Here is a 16,184-nt window from a genome sequence, read left to right as displayed (position 1 = left end):
GTCAGCAAAGCACGTTGAATCATATAGCTGTAATCTACCTGTTGTATCCTTTCCCTTTTAGATTAAAGAAAAAATCCCAGTCTATTGAAATTTCTGCATCAGGTTATGAACCTCTGCCATCAGCAGCACAACATGCCCTGCAACCAACTAAACCTGCAGCTCTTAATAATACAACATCTGAAGAGGAGCAGAATAACACTGCAAATTCCCAGAGGCGCAATCCACGGAAGGGTGAACTGAAGAGATACTACACAATTGGTAAGTGAACAGACTACTTTCTCCATCAAAAATATCTAATGGCCTTGTCTTGTGGAATGATTAGTAGAATATTCATTCATTTGCTGGATGAACATTAGAATTTGTCTTTAAACTGTCATTTGTGCCTACAGTAGCCAGATCATGATCAGTTTTATTCTTCCATTTTGGCAGCATGTTAGGTTTGGGAAGGTACTACAAGTTTAAAGAAGAAGTGCATATTTTCATCTCTTAAATAAGGATTATGAAATATTATAAATGTAATTGGCAACCAATTTTTAATGAATGGCAGATTATCTTTATTGTAGAAGAGCAAGAGACTAATAGAAATGGAAAGTTATGATTGCTACCATTTTGTTATTCTGTACTCTCGTAACCTGACCATTGAGGATGATTCACAGATATGAACATTGCTAAGATTTTTAGACTGCATTTATTTCAAGACATATTATTGTAGGAGGCAAATTGTCCAGGCCTGCAATGTCTTGTGATGGCATCTAATGCCTAACACATTACAAATGCAAGGCATCTATTGTAGAGAAATTATATAACAGGAAAAGGTAATGTCTATTATTTATTTTTCTAGCCGAGAAGTGTAGATATTTTGACTATGACCCTCCATACTTCCTTGAACACACTCTGAAAATGACTTGCATAATAAAGATGTATATAATAACAATTTATTTTCACATAATACCTCTAATTAATTTTTGATTGATTGTGTGCCATCAAGTCAATGTTGACCCTTAGCAACCACATATATAGATTTTCTGCATGGTAATCTGTCCCTAACCTGGTTTTTTGGATGTTCCAACATTCTCATTATAACAATCAATCCACTTTACTGACAGTCATCCTCTTTCCTTCCTCTTTTTCCAGCACTAAAGCCTCCTGTAAACATTTAAAGACATTAAAGACATTTATTAGGACCTGCGAAGGCCAAATGGCTCTCTACTGTTCTTAGGTATCCCAGAATGCAAAAGGGAGAAAATTGGCTAATTGCTTTGTCTTGCTCTAATAATTTGCTTTTATATCAGGAAAAGAACAATCACAGCCCATAAATTTCTTTCTCTTTGGACAACATTCAGGTCTACATTATTAAAGTAGGACAGGATGTACATCAGGGGATGAAAGAAACCATGTTTCTGCTTCTCATTTACAAGTCCTTACTTGTTCCTCTTGCACCCACTTGGAACTACTTCTGAATCTGGTGTACGTTCTCTGTACTGTTTGTAGTGGCAGATTATAGGGTTGGGTTGTAATATTTTAAAAGTTATTTCTGTTGGTGAAGTATAATAACTAAAATATAGTAAATGAAAAGGCAATACAGAAAAGGCAAGAATGTATACATAATAATGATTAAAATAAAACTCAGGAGAAAAAAGATATTCTGGTAGAAAACAAGACATCTGGGCCACTTTGACACTGAATACCAGGAAGAAATAGTGCTAGCTTTGTTTTTTTCTGGACTAATCTGCTAATTTCTAACTTAAACGGATATAGATTTGACAGTATTTATTGTGAAAAAACAAAGTGTCTGCAAATGACAGCTGCCAATGCTCTACTTTAATTTCTTACAAATGTTTAAGCTGGCATTTAAATGTTTGTAACTTTCGAAGAGTTTTGCCTGAGTAATAAGTGGGAAGTTCATTTTTAGTATCAGCTGAGAACCATTTAATGCTCTAGGAATTTTGTACCAAATGAAGAACATCCTGAAGTGCATCTACACCAGAGGAAAAATTAGGTTTCGGCTTTTGCACACAGCAGTCATAAAAGACGAAAGTAATTTTTTCTTTTTGATCTGGAGCCAGAAGTCAGTCTGGCACTCTGTGACAAAATTTCTAATCAACAGGAACTATATTTTATTATTACTATGTGCTTAGATCAGGAGTTTATAACAGGGCCAGTTGCCATGCTCCCACAAGACATATAAATACATTCTTCACAGACAAAAGGAAGGCAAATAATCCTTAGCTACTAGTTTTTAAAGTCAGAAGAAAGCTAGACGAGAAAATGAAAAAGTAAGATAAACAAATATTTGCTCAGAGGCTAAACTGGGGTTTATTTACCCAGTATCTGGGATAGGAGATATTTTGTAAGCAGTTGCTTCTCTCTCTGAGCTTACTAAATTAGTCTATCCAGGCTCTCACTTCTGATTTTGAGTAGAATATTGTATTTATTTGGATGGAATATTAGGAGGGGCTGACACTTACTTCCTGTAGCAGTTAGGAACGCTTGCAGCTCTTTGTCCCAATTTTTGTCCAAACTGTATATTATTTGTGACAATTTCCTGGCTTCGGTTTGAATTTCTGGGCTGATATGACTTCATATTGACTTGGAAGATTCTGAAGGTGCAAGAAGGTTTTTGTGACAGGTGCACCAGGTAGACGAAAGTTGCAGAGATACTCTATTCAGGGGCAGGCCATATGGCATTTATGCAGTTTCAGTCTGCAGTATATCTAGATAGGTTTTGGAATGATTTTATCTGAAAACTCAGATAGTTGTACTTCACAAAGTAAACAAATTTTTAATAGATAGTAAGCAGCAGCAGTAGCTTGGTGGTATATCTATTTTTATAGGACAAGGACCGGCAGAGCCTGGAGGGAGGGAGTTAAGAGAGAGATCAGCCTAGAATTATTCCATTCCCATGAGCAGTCTTAGTCCAACCTCTCTTAAATTCTGTTAACTCTTATCTAGTGCTAATTTAGTGCTGACCATTAGTGGACGTGAAGAATCTTCACATCTGATGTTTATCTACTCCATTAACAGTCAGCACAATTTAGTGGACTAGATAAACGTCAAATATGGAGAATCAGAACCACGTGTTATGTTAACTTTAATTGACCAGATATTTTGTGTGTAGGCTTGAATAAATCTGTGCTGCAATTTAATGGATGGTCCTGATCCTTTATGCTCCACATTAAGTTCAACACTAAATTTGTGTGAGATAAGGGTCAACAGAATTTAGGAGGGTTGGAGTTAGACCATTTGTGAGAACGTAATGATTCTAGGCTGATGATGCACTTAACTCCACACCCCCCCCAGCTCCACCTGGTCTTCTTCTTCATGACCTCTCATAAAGGATACCTGTGAGCAGATGCTTCTTACTGTTTTGCAATATGTAACATCTGGTGGACTAAACTGTACAAAACTGGGTCTGGCCACTTTTTTGAAGCCAGAGGAAGCATTTTGATTGTTGTTCGTTTTGAGGGACAGAGAGAAAGAGAGAGCAGAAAATGTATTCAGTAACTCCAGTTATCACCAGAGGGAGTGAGAGCTATTCTCTTGATTGGTTTGGAGCAACTGTGGGTTTTTTGCTTCTTTTCTTGCTACATGTTAATAGTTTTGGGAATACCAGGGTGTGGTATTTTCTAGTCCAATTTTATTATACCGTCAGTTCAGAGTCTGGTGGTCCCTATATTAATTTTACTGACCTCAGATGATGCTTCAGAAAAGTTGCAACCACTATACTTTTGATATGAAAAAATCTAAACATTAATTTAATTCTGCTGAGCTGGAAAGCTAAGCAAATTAAAGCAGGTTATACGAGGATAGAAGGCCATGAAGAAATTCAAGGACTGTTCTCTCTCGTTATTTGAATATATTTCTTCATTTAAGCATAGTGAAAAGCTGTCTCAGCTTCAGGTACTAATATCTTCTGTTGTTGGAGTTATCCCTCAGACACTGGAACACAACTGTCACCTGTGCTTATTGTAGGATTTAATTCAGGGCTGAAATCCAGCAGGTTCTGACAGGTTCTGGAGAACCGGTAGTGAAATTTTGAGTAGCAAATACCACCTCTGGCTGACCCCAGGAGTGGGGAGGGAATGGGGATTTTGCAATATCCTTCACCCAGGAGTGGGGAGGGAATGGAGATTTTCCAATATCTGTCCCCCAGGAGTGTGGAGGGAATGGGGATTTTGCAATATACTTCCCCTGGAGTGGGGTGGGAAAGGGGATTTTGCAATATCCTTCCCCCTGGAGTGGGGTGGGAATGGAGATTTTGCAGTATCCTTCCCCTGCCATGCCCACCAAGTCACACCCACAGAACTGGTAGTAAAAAAAAAATGGATTTCACCACTGATTTAATTCCTAAATCATCTTATACAATGTGGCACAAGGAAATTCCACAAGGAAATTCAGAATAATGAGTCCCCTGTTCCATTTGGAAAAAAAAATGTCCCTATTAAATAATTTTCAAATTGCCCCAGGTTATCCATAATCCTAATTCCTTTTACTAGAAGGGAGAGTTAATCTCACTTGCATTGATGTTATTAATTGTACCAGCTTCTTATTCAGTTCAGAGAATAGACAACATTCAATATATTTGGTGCAAAGAATGGTAGGAATTTCTGCTTGTGCCTTATTTTTCTTTGCTTTGCTATTGAATTTCCACCATATAATACGTTTGTGTATGTGTGTATGTTTCTGTGCATCTCTGCATATAGAGATGTATGCTAACATTTAGGGCAGCAATTATTCAATATTTATGGCCCTACTGTTTAATAAGTATAGTTATTAATTGGCCAAATATATTCATGATGAAACATGTAACAGTAGGCAGCAGCAGCATACCATGAATTCAATGTATCTAATTGGTATTCCAGTTATATTTTTTAATCCATTCAATTTGCATAAGATAAAATGTCTTTCCCCAATACTAAAAAAAATTGTGGCAAAATAATTCGCTTCTAAAGCTGCAAAGCTGCAGTATGACTGTTTTGTTATTTTGCTGAAAGAACATGAACATACAATATACTTAGGTGTGTAATTAAAATCTTGTGAAATCTGGTGACAGATTGAATGATTTTCTTTCCTTTTTTAAATAACCAAAACAATGAAGACATTGATGGCCTGTTTATTTCCTTGCCTCATTTCAGATTTTTTTTTTATATAGCTTTGAATGGTTGAGGACATATATTTTTGGGAGGTTTTTTTTAAAGTAAGAATGTGTTACTTTAAACTTTACTTTAAAGTAAGAATGTGTTTCTGAATAACCTGGTTATTCAGGTTAAGAAACATACACAGCATTAATGGGTAATAAAACTGAGCTCATTGTTTGTATCAGCTGGAGCCTTATGGGTTCTTTTTTCAATTGCATAACATTTGCAGATTAGATATGTATGAAAGCAGTTATGCATTTGGGTGCTGTATATTTATGAGCCACACGTTCATAATCTAGGTCTTTAAAAATGTCAGCTAAGATCTATATCATGGTCACATTTTCAGATAAACATGGCATGTCCCTAATTCATCTTTACATAATATAAATGTTCATATTTTCATTGTCTTCTGGTTATAAAGGAAGGAAGGTGTAGAGGAAGGGAAGGGAAGGGAAGGGAAGGGAAGGGAAGGGAAGGGAAGGGAAGGAAGGAAGGAAGGAAGGAAGGAAGGAAGGAAGGAAGGAAGGAAGGAAGGAAGGAAGGAAGGAAGGAAGATTCCAAAGTTAGCATTAAATACTATTGGTTCTTTAGTGCTTAACCTTTTATTCTGAAAATGTGTAACTACAGTAATGCAGGATTGAAACTTGAGAATAATAGAAACATTCTGAGAGAATTTTGCTTTACTTCAGATACATTTAAGTGTCCAGGACTAGGTAAATTTCATTTCAGAGTATGAAAAAAACCTAGCTGATTATATGACTAGTCCATCTCACTAACTCTTTAACCTGGTTTTCAAAGATTCATTCTGATTCATTTTCAAATATTAGTATGAAAAGATTCTAAAGTGAATTTTTGAAAAATGTGTTAATTAACCGAAGTTAGCATAAGTAATTTCTTTAACAGATAGTAGAACAAGTCTTAATGTTTATGGGACTCCTGAAGAGATAGGGGCCTTACAGGTTTTTATATTTTTACTCTGTTTTTATATTGCAAACATCAGAAGGCATTTTTTTAATGAATTTGATGGTATACAAACACAGAAAACAAATGAATAAATAATAAATAAATAAATAAGCAAAAAAGTAACCAATGTACTTGCCAAACTTCCTATGGTGTATCATATTTGGCAAAGTATCCTATGATTAGCAAGCTAGCTAGTTAAATATGATCTGGATAACATGGCAATTGTCTGTATAAACAATGCTCTTTAATAGTTTCATAACAAATTGTAAAGAGGTACCAAGTTGGATGCTTCAGGGATCAATTCTAAATCCTCACTGTTCAATACTTGTCTTAATGATGTAGGTGAAGATATAAAATAGAAGGAAATGATATTAAATTGACGGATAGTACAAAATTGAACAGGATAGCTAATATTGTAAAAGATAGAAATAACAAGTGGAAAAATGAGCTGAAAATAATGTTAGAATTAGTAGAAAGAAGTGCAAACATTTTTAAATAACAACAAAAAAAAAAATTCACAGATAAAGGTTGGGAATAGCTGTTTTGGTAATGGTACCAGCAAAAATAAATCTTGCAATAAGAAGTGATTGCAAACTGAGGAACAGCCAGCAGTATCACGGAGCCGCAAAAAAGTCAAGTGCAATTTTAGTCTGCCTGAACAAAAATATAATTTCCAAATCACAGGAAGCAATTGCTGCACATTTTAAGAAGCATTCGGATAAAATGAACAAATCGGTATCATCTTGGATAGAAATTAAGATCTATAAAGAAAGACAGAAGTAGTTTTCTTAAGAAAAGTTGACTGAATAAAGATATGCATTGTTGTTGTTAGTCGCGAAGACGTGTCCAACCCATCGCGAACTCATGGACAACATTTCTCCAGGCCTTCCTGTCCTCTACCATCCCCCAGAGACCATTTAAGCTCATGCCGACTGCTTCAGTGACTCCATCCAGCCATCACGTTCTCTGTTGTCCTCTTCTTCTTTTGCCCTCAATTGCTCCCAGCATTAGGATCTGGCCTTCTAAAGAGCAGTCAAGTTGATGTCCTCTAGGACTGACCGGTTTGATCGCCTTGCAGTCCAAGGGACTCGCAGGAGTCTTCTCCAGCACAATAGTTCAAAGGCCTCAATTCTTTGGCGCTCGGCCTTCCTTATGGTCCAACTTTCACCGCCATACATTGCAACTGGGAAAACCATAGGCTTGACTATATGCACTCTTGTTGGCAGGGTGATGTCTGTGCTTTTTAGTACACTGTCTAGATTTGCCATAGCTTTCCTCCCCAGGAGCAAGCATCTTTTAATTTTTTTGCTGCAGTCCCCGTCTGTGGTGATGTTGGAGCCCAGGAAAATAAAATCTATCACTACCTCCATATCTTCCCCATCTATTTGCCAGGAATTGAGAGGGCCGGATGCCATTATCTTAATTTTCTTAATGTTGAGTTTCAAGCCAACTTTTGCACTTTCCTCCTTCACCGGCATCAAGAGGCTCTTTAGTTCCTCTTCATTTTCTGCCATTAGAGTGGCATCAGCTGCATATCTGAGGTTGTTGATATTTCTCCCGGCAATCTTAATTCCGCCTTTCTCATGTGCTCTGTGCTCAGAGCTCGTGCTCTGCATATAAGTTAAATAGGCAGGGGGACAGTATATAACCTTGCCAAATTCCTTTCTCAATTTTAAACCAATCAGTGGTTCCGTGTCCAGTTCTCACTGTTGCTTCTTGACCCGCTTATAGGTTTCGCAAGTCACAAATAAGATGATCTGGTACTACCATCTCTTTAAGAACTTGCCACAATTTGTTGTGATCCACACAATCAAAGGCTTTAGCATAGTCAATGAAGCAGAAGTAGATGTTTTTCTGGAATTCCTTAGCTTTCTCCATGATCCAGTGTATGATGGCAATTTGATCTCTAGTTCTTCTTCCTCTTCAATATTCTGCCTGTACTTCTGGTAGTTCCTGGTCCACATACTGCTGGAGCCTAGCTTGTAGGATTTTGAACATAACTTTGCTAGCATGTGAAATGAGTGCAATGGTGCGGTAGTTTGAACATTCTTTGGCATTGTCCTTCTTTGGAATTGAAATGTAAACTGACCTTTTCCAATCCTGTGGCCACTGTTGAGTTTTCCAAATTTGCTGACAAATTGAGTGTAGCACTTTTACTGCATTGTCTTTTAAGATTTTGAATAGCTCAGCTAGAATACTGTTACCTGCACTAGCTTTGTTGTTGCTCAGACTTCCTAAGGCCCATTTGACTTCACATTCCAGGATGTCTGGCTTGAGGTCAGTGACCACCCCATCGTGGTTATCAGGGGCATTAAGCTGGTTTTGTATAGTTCTTCTGTGTAGTTTTGCCACCTCTTCTTAATCTCTTCTGCCTCTGTTAGGTCCCTGCCATTTTGGTCCTTTATCATGGCCATCTTTGCATGAAATGTTCCCTTCATATCTCCAATTTTCTTGACGAGATCTCTGGTCCTCCCTATTCTATTGTTTTCTTCTATTTCTTTGCACTGTTCATTTAAGAAGGCATTCTTATCTCTTCTAGCTATTCTCTGGAATTCTGCATTCAATTGGGTGTATCTTTCTCTTTTTCTCTTGCCTTTCACTTCCCTTCTTTCCTCAGCTATTTGTAAAGTTTCCTCAGACAGCCATTTTGGTTTCTTGCATTTTTTTCTTTGGGATGGTTTTAATTGCTACCTCTTGTACAATGTTGCGAACCTCCGTCCATAGTTCTTCAGGCACTCTGTCTATCAGATCTAATTCCTTAAATCTATTTGTTACCTCTACTGTATATTCATCAGGGATATGATTTAGTTCATACCTGAGTAGCCTAGTGCTTTTCCCTACTTTCTTCAATTTAAGCCTAAATTTTGCAACGAGAAGCTCATGATCTGAGCCACAGTCAGCTCCTGATCTTGTTTTTACTGACTGTATAGAGCTTCTCTATCTTTGGCTGCAGAGCACATAGTCAATCTGATTTCTGTGTTGACTGTCTGGTGATGTCCATGTGTAGAGTCGTCTCTTGGGTTGTTGGAAAAGAGTATTTGCTATGACCATCATATTATCTAGACAAAATTCTACCAGCCTGTGCCCTGCTTCATTTTGTACTCCAAGGCCAAGGCCAAACTTGCCTATTATTCTGGTTATCTTTTGGCTTTCTACTTTAGCATTCCAATCCCCCATGATGATAAGGACATCATTTTTTGGTGTTAATTCTAGAAAGTGTTGTAGGGCTTCATAGAACTGGTCAACTTCATCCTCTTCAGCATAGACCTGGACTACTGTGATATTGAATGGTTTGCCTTGGATTCGAACTGAGATCATTCTGTCATTTTGGGAATTGTATCCCAGTACTGCTTTTCCTATTCTTTTATTGACTATGAAGGCTACTCCATTTCTTCTGAGGGATTCTTGCTCACGGTAGTATACCTGATGGTCTTCTGAATTAAATTCACCCATTCCTGTCCATTTTAGTTCGCTGATTCCTAAGATGTCGATGTTCAGTCTTGTCATCTCTTGTTTGACCACATCCAGCTTGCCTTGATTCATGGATCTTACATTCCAGGTTCCTATGGAGAATAGATCTTTATAGTATCGGACTTTCCTTTCACCACCAGATACATCCACAGCTGAGTGTCCTTTCAGCTTTGACCCAGTCGCTTCATTCTTTCTGGCACTACTGGTACTAGCCCTCCGCTCTTCCCCAGTAGCATATTGGACACATTCCGACCTGAGGGGCTCATTCATTCATTCATTCATTCATTCGTTCGATTTATATGCCGCCCTTCTCTGGAGCTTCTTCCAGCTTCATAACTTTTTGCCTTTTGGTACTGTCCATGGGGTTTTCATGGCAAAGATACTGGAGTGGGTTGCCATTTCCTTCTCCAGTGGATCACGTTTTGTCAGAACTGTCTGCTATGACCTGTCCATCTTATGTGGCCCTACATGGCATAGCTCATAGCTTCATTGAGCTACGCAGCCCCTTCGCCATAACAAGGCAGTGATCCATAAAGGGGAAAGATATGATAGCAGTGTTTAAATAGCTAAAAGGATGCCAAGACCAATTCGTTCTTGTTCCAGAATGAAGGACATGAAACAATAGATTTAAGTTTCAAAAATACAGATTCAAATTGAATGCTAAGAAGCTTTTTCTAATGAGAGCAGTTTGGTAGCAAAATCAATTACCCAGATGAATTCCTTTTTACTGGATGTGTTGAAGTGAAGGCAAGACAGCTTATGTTTATGGAGATTCTCAGTCATCCAGGACATGGTTGTCCCAAAGATGCTTTTTCAAAAAGCAACTGGACTTTTTTTCCCCTTGAAGACATTTTGCTCCCAATCCAAAAAACTTATTCAGTTCTGCTAATGCTTCTTCAGTTCATTTCCAGAACTCAAGAAGCTTCTTAGATGAGAAGTGAAATGTCTTCAAAGAAAAAACAAGTCCAATTGCCTTTTGAAAGAGCACCTTTGGGACTAGACATCTTATCTTAATTTAGATTCCTACACTAAGCAGTGGGTTAGACTCAGTGGTATAGATGGATCTTTTCTAGCATGCTGTGATTCTATCATATAGTTCTAACTCCATTCATCTTAATATAGGCATTTTCTTTAGTTATGCTGTCTTAATCTTTCACTAAGGGGAGTATGCCTTGGCCCAGAATTACTTAAAGAATTCTAGGAGTCTCGTACCAAGATCTGAAATGCTAAAATTGACAGATCACTGTATCTAAATCAATCACTCTTTTGTCCACTCCAAAGTCATTTCTTAGAAATGAGCATACCATTTGAAAGTTATTGCTTACGTTCAGCATTAAAATGTCATATTCTTTCTAAAAGGATCAACAGAAACTATTTCCAAAAATTATTCTCTTTGTGGAAGAGGTGGCAGTGAATCCCCTACTTCAGCCTCTCCAAGGTTGAACTCTGATTAAATAATGGTGAATTATGATTCCTGTCATTCATGAACAGCCTGATGAATAGCGTCGGGTTCAGAATGATTTAGTTTCTTTCTAAACCACTATAACTAAGACTTTTAATCACGAAATCATATCTAACAAACTTCCTGAGTGCAGCTAAAGCCAAATGAATATACGGTAATTCTTAGGGAAATTGAATTCTTTCAATGAACTTTATACGGATATACAGTATATCTTCTGAGGTTTTCTTCTTAGTCAACTTTGTCATTAGTCATGCAGTGAAATAGAGAACAAGTAACTGAAAACAAAAGTTTCACAGAAGTTTTACAATTGTGTCAGTACAAAAAAGGAAATATATTTGGTAAAATATGCACTATTGAAATTCTTTGAAAAATGTTTTTCTCCATGAATTATTAGATCAAATTATAACATGTAAGTACTAACTTTTCATCAAAGCTTAGATAGAATGATAGATGACACCGTAGCTAGCTAGATAAATAGATAGATAGAGACAATGATAGAGATATAGACATGCAAAATATACAGAATTATATAAAAAGTGATATGTGGATGTGGTGGAAACAAGTATAGTTTAGGATTGAAAAGTATGGATAAACAGAGTGAATGATACTGAGCTAAAGTAGATTTATGTAGATTTCTTCTTCGTCTTTCATGTCTTTAATTTCTTTTGCTTACTATTTCTTACTCCTTTCTGTACTTTACACCAAGTTGCTAATTCCAAAAGAGAATAATATGATGGGTTTACGTTATGTTTACCTATATGAAACTGTTTTGAATTTTATCCAGGCAGTCAGAATTCATCTTCTTATGTGGGGTTTAAACTCTTGATCCAGGATACACTATGTGTGTGAGAATAAAGTCCAAGCATCTCTAACTGTAGGATTATAGGAATAAAGGGAATATAGTCAGTTAGTGAAGACAGTGCATTTGAACTGAGATGATGGTGCTTTGGTTATGGAAGTAGAGCAAAAATTTCAATCAGTGAAGAAAAAGAAATCAGTGAATTTCTTTTTGTGAAGGCTAAAATATCTTTGTTGAGTCAACAAGTGATTCACATGCCACATTTTTCTGTCCTGGACCAAAATTCTTTTGGAGTGGCCATTTCTGTTTAATATAATGCAACTCTCTTTCCATTTGCATATGTAACAACAGTACCTGGTGCATTCCAAGCAGCAGAGCCACTAATTTTAGATCTCCACAAATACTCCAATTGTACTTTGTGTACTGGGTGTGCTTCAACAATAGTTTCATGTTTTTGTACATTTCTTTCATGTATGTATCACAGCCAACAGGTACTAATGGGTGTACATTTTGCCATTGTGTAAAAACAGAACATTTCTATAAAACAGTATGTGATAGGTTAAATTACAGGTTATTTTCATGATTAGCAGCCAAAAAACTACAAGATACTCCCAAAAGTACTCAGGAACAAAATCTTTGTTGACCAGTGTTACAAATACCTTATGAATTAACCATTGTTAAAAACCCATTATGCTTATTGAGGCTTTCTGAGATGGCTTGAAACCTTTTGATATTCAGCTAAGTGTCACTAGGCTCGGCTGGTAAAATGCCTTTGTTCCAAACCAGCTACTCTTAGATTTGTAATGGAATGCCCTGGGAGGTTAAAATCAATATATAGCAAGCAATATATGGAATGGGGTGGAGTGGGATGGGGGAAAAGGCAGAGATAGGGAGGAAGGGAGAGAAGGAGAAAGATCATATCGAACAGCAGAATTGGGGGAGCGCTCCTACATTTTTCATTTTCATAATTCTTGCACTTGTTGCACACAAGTACCTTAGTTTAAAATAAATGAATGTATCTGCAGAGTTCTAGGTAGTAGGTTTGGACAACAAAAAAAGACTTCTCTTAATTTGCCGTATAATTCTTGGTATTATTTACTGAAGTTGAAGTGAATTATGCAGCCACTGGCTTTAATTAGATTAAGAGGTAATCTGGTAATTGTCTACTCTGTGATAGATTCTACAAATTTATTTAAATTGAATTGGGATGTGAACAGCAGCTCTGACTTTGCTTCAAGGAATGAATGACTCTGTTCTTGGAAGGGGTTCTTCGTATATTCTTTTGCATTCCTTATGCTGTATAATACTGCTAAGATTGAGTTGATTGATTACATGTCATCAAGTCATTATTGACTCCTAGCAACCACACAGATAAGATTTTATCCATGATGATCTATCCCTGTTTCTTCAAGTCTCCAATGGTGCATTCATCTCCACTGTAATAGAGTCCATCCACCTTGCTGCTGATTATTTTCTTTTTATCTTTCCTTCTGCTTTTCCAACATTAGAACTTTTTTCCAGAGAGATGACTCTTTGCATTATGTATCTGAAGTAAGATAATTTTCAGTCTGGTCATTTGTGTCTTGTATGGGAACTGTGATTTGATTTCTTCAATGACCCATTGGTTTGTTTTCTTGGTTGTTCACGGTATTCTCAGGACATCTTCTCCAACATCAAAATTCAAATGGATCAATAGCCTTTCTATCCTGCATCTTTAAAGTCTAGCTCACTTCCATAGAATGTCACAGAAAATACCATGGCTTGCACGATTCTATCATCTGTAGGTATAGACCACTGATGGCTAAACTTTTTCTCGTTTAGTGCGAGAAAGTGCGTGCGTGCCGGCACCCATAATGCAATGCATCCCCCCTCATGCATGTGCGCAAGACACCCCCGTGCATGCACACATGACCCCCCCACCCCCAGTTTTGGGCCTAGCAGGCCTCCCTGAAGCCTCCTGGGCCCAAAAGTGGGCCATGGGGGGGTGCACTGCACCCCTCCTCCCCCTGCCCCCATGCATGCCCCTGCCCCCCACGCATCCCAAAAATCAGCTGGCCGGCGAGAGGTGCGCGCACATGTGCAGTGGAGTTGAGCTGGGCAACGGCTCGCGTACCCGCAGAGAGGGCTCTGCGTGCCAGCTGTAGCACATGTGCCATAGGTTTGCCATCACGAGTATAGACACATCACAGCATTTAAGTATCTTGATTGAGAGATTAAATTAAGGGGCATTAAATCATAATCGCCTTTTGGGTCAGAGTGCTCCATTCTTCTAGCATTAACATATCTAAGACAGTAAGCATTGTAGCTTGTATTCAGCGTAACATTTCTGTCTCGTGCGCCTATAATTGGGCAGCTTTCATTTAAAAAGTTTTTTTAAAAAAACCTCTCTGAAAAGTTTGTTCCTCTATTAGAAAAGAACCTCATGGATGTAGTAGCATTTTTTAAAATGTGAAAATGCAGCTGGCTGTGATTGTGAAAATAGTTTCACATAAAACATAGAACTCTCCCAAATGGCACTAGTGGAAACTGGCCTTGTTTCTTGCATATAATCAAAGCTATAATTTTCCCAGTTGTAATGTGTCTCTGTTTAAATTAATCATGAGTTTTGGTGACATCATATAATTTTCATTGGATACATACAGTTTTGCCATTGCCCTTTTGACTTCTATCTTACCGCCTTAGTAACCTCAGGGGGTGGTCTCCCATACAATTACGAACCTAACCAAATCCTGCTTAGCTTCTCAGATCAGACAAAGCTTGCTAAGATAGCCACACTCCTTTATGCAAGTACAAATCTCAGTCACATTTAATATGACACTGCCCTCTGCTGTTTGCTAGTGTTATTCATTGCCGAGTTGTCAAAATCTGTTCAGCTGACTTTACGATCTGTTGCAGCATACATACCATGTAGTTAAATTGTGGGCCATTTTCAACTTTATTTCCAGCTAATGCCCATGATTCTTCATTTGTCAGTAACGATGGAGGAACTTTTCCAAGCTGGGACAGTTGTTTTATATTTATGTCACTTCAATACCTATTTGTGTTTATACATAGAAATGCATGGTTATAAGTAATATGAAACATATGTGTAATCAGATAAAGCACAATGATAACTCCTAGAAATTGTAAACTGGTTTTAAATTGCCTATAGGCAGATATATTATCTCTGATTAAAAAATATAGTTGGAGCAAGAATAGAATAGTGATTTGTGGCTCATCGATCCTTAGAAGTTATCGGGGTAAGCTAAGAAGCTGAAATTTCATTCAGTAGTTATGGTTATAAATCCACAGATTGCAGGAAAGTACAAACTGATAAGTGCTTCTGTTCAAACAAATAATTTAATTGGATAGATTGCTAGTCTGAGAAAAAAACTATACGTCTTGGAATTTAGTCTACAGGAGACATTTGGTTTCCAAAACATCTGAGATTTAATCCACAACCTACATGATTATATGGATTATGTAATGGGTGATACAAACAGTTCTCTAACTATGGAAGAATTTTGTCAGGATAGGCAACAGCAGTAATTAATAGTGGTTAACAGGTTTTTAGTTTATTTACTTATGATGCAGTTATTTAATTAATATTTATTTTTATTATTTTACTAATGGAATAAAAACACATCTAATATCAATATGAAAAATATTTATAATGGTTATATAATGAGAAAAATATCTGCATGTTAGTGATAATTATAATGAACTAAACACAGACAAAAGAAATAAATGGGATAGGAAGTAAAAAAAAAAAAGAGAATATACTATCCATGTCATGTCAATTCAATCTTTCAAAATATAATTAATTTAATATCATTAAACCTGGACCATAAGGGAAGATATTGCTTCATGCTTTTCAGAAATAAATGGCCAATACATATCCTGAGTGATATCAATGAGTATCAAGAGAATTAGTTTCTATTTTTTTAAGATTATCTTCTGCAGAGCATTTGGCTTTGCTAAGCTTTGAATATAGTTGAAGCTTTTTATAAAGTGACTAATACATGTTTCAGGAATATAGTTTAACATCATCTTTACGTCATTACTACATTTACATCCAAAATTATATTAACATATGCTATGATTTGAAACCCAAACAAAGATATGGACCAAATCATAAGAATTAAAGAACTGTAAAAATTCTTTCTACATCAACACTAAAAGATGATGTCTTATCATTTACTTATAATAAATAAATAATACCAAATTGTAATTATTTTATTTGTCAGATTTAGATATTATCCATCTCACTCTCAAATTAAATAGATCACTGATCTTAAATTCAATCTGAACCATATCATAAACCATTTCAGCATTCAACATGATTAAAGTACCGTACATTATTCTATTTTAT

General features: G+C 36.8%; 1 protein-coding gene across 1 annotated transcript in view; it reads left to right on the top strand.

Moving 5' to 3' along the window:
• Positions 1-16,184, top strand: part of OXR1 (oxidation resistance 1) — a 189,707-nt gene that overhangs the window by 89,558 nt on the left and 83,965 nt on the right. The window contains exon 2 of the mRNA XM_070940378.1: positions 62-258. Coding sequence (XP_070796479.1) covers positions 62-258 — 197 coding nt within the window. The remainder of the gene's footprint in view (positions 1-61; positions 259-16,184) is intronic.

The sequence above is a fragment of the Pituophis catenifer genome, unplaced genomic scaffold (genome assembly GCF_029215685.1).
Source record: "Pituophis catenifer annectens isolate HBS135680 unplaced genomic scaffold, rPitCat1.0.hap2 SCAF_3, whole genome shotgun sequence".
Taxonomy (NCBI): domain Eukaryota; kingdom Metazoa; phylum Chordata; class Lepidosauria; order Squamata; family Colubridae; genus Pituophis; species Pituophis catenifer.
This window is presented reverse-complemented; position numbering and strand designations above follow the sequence as displayed.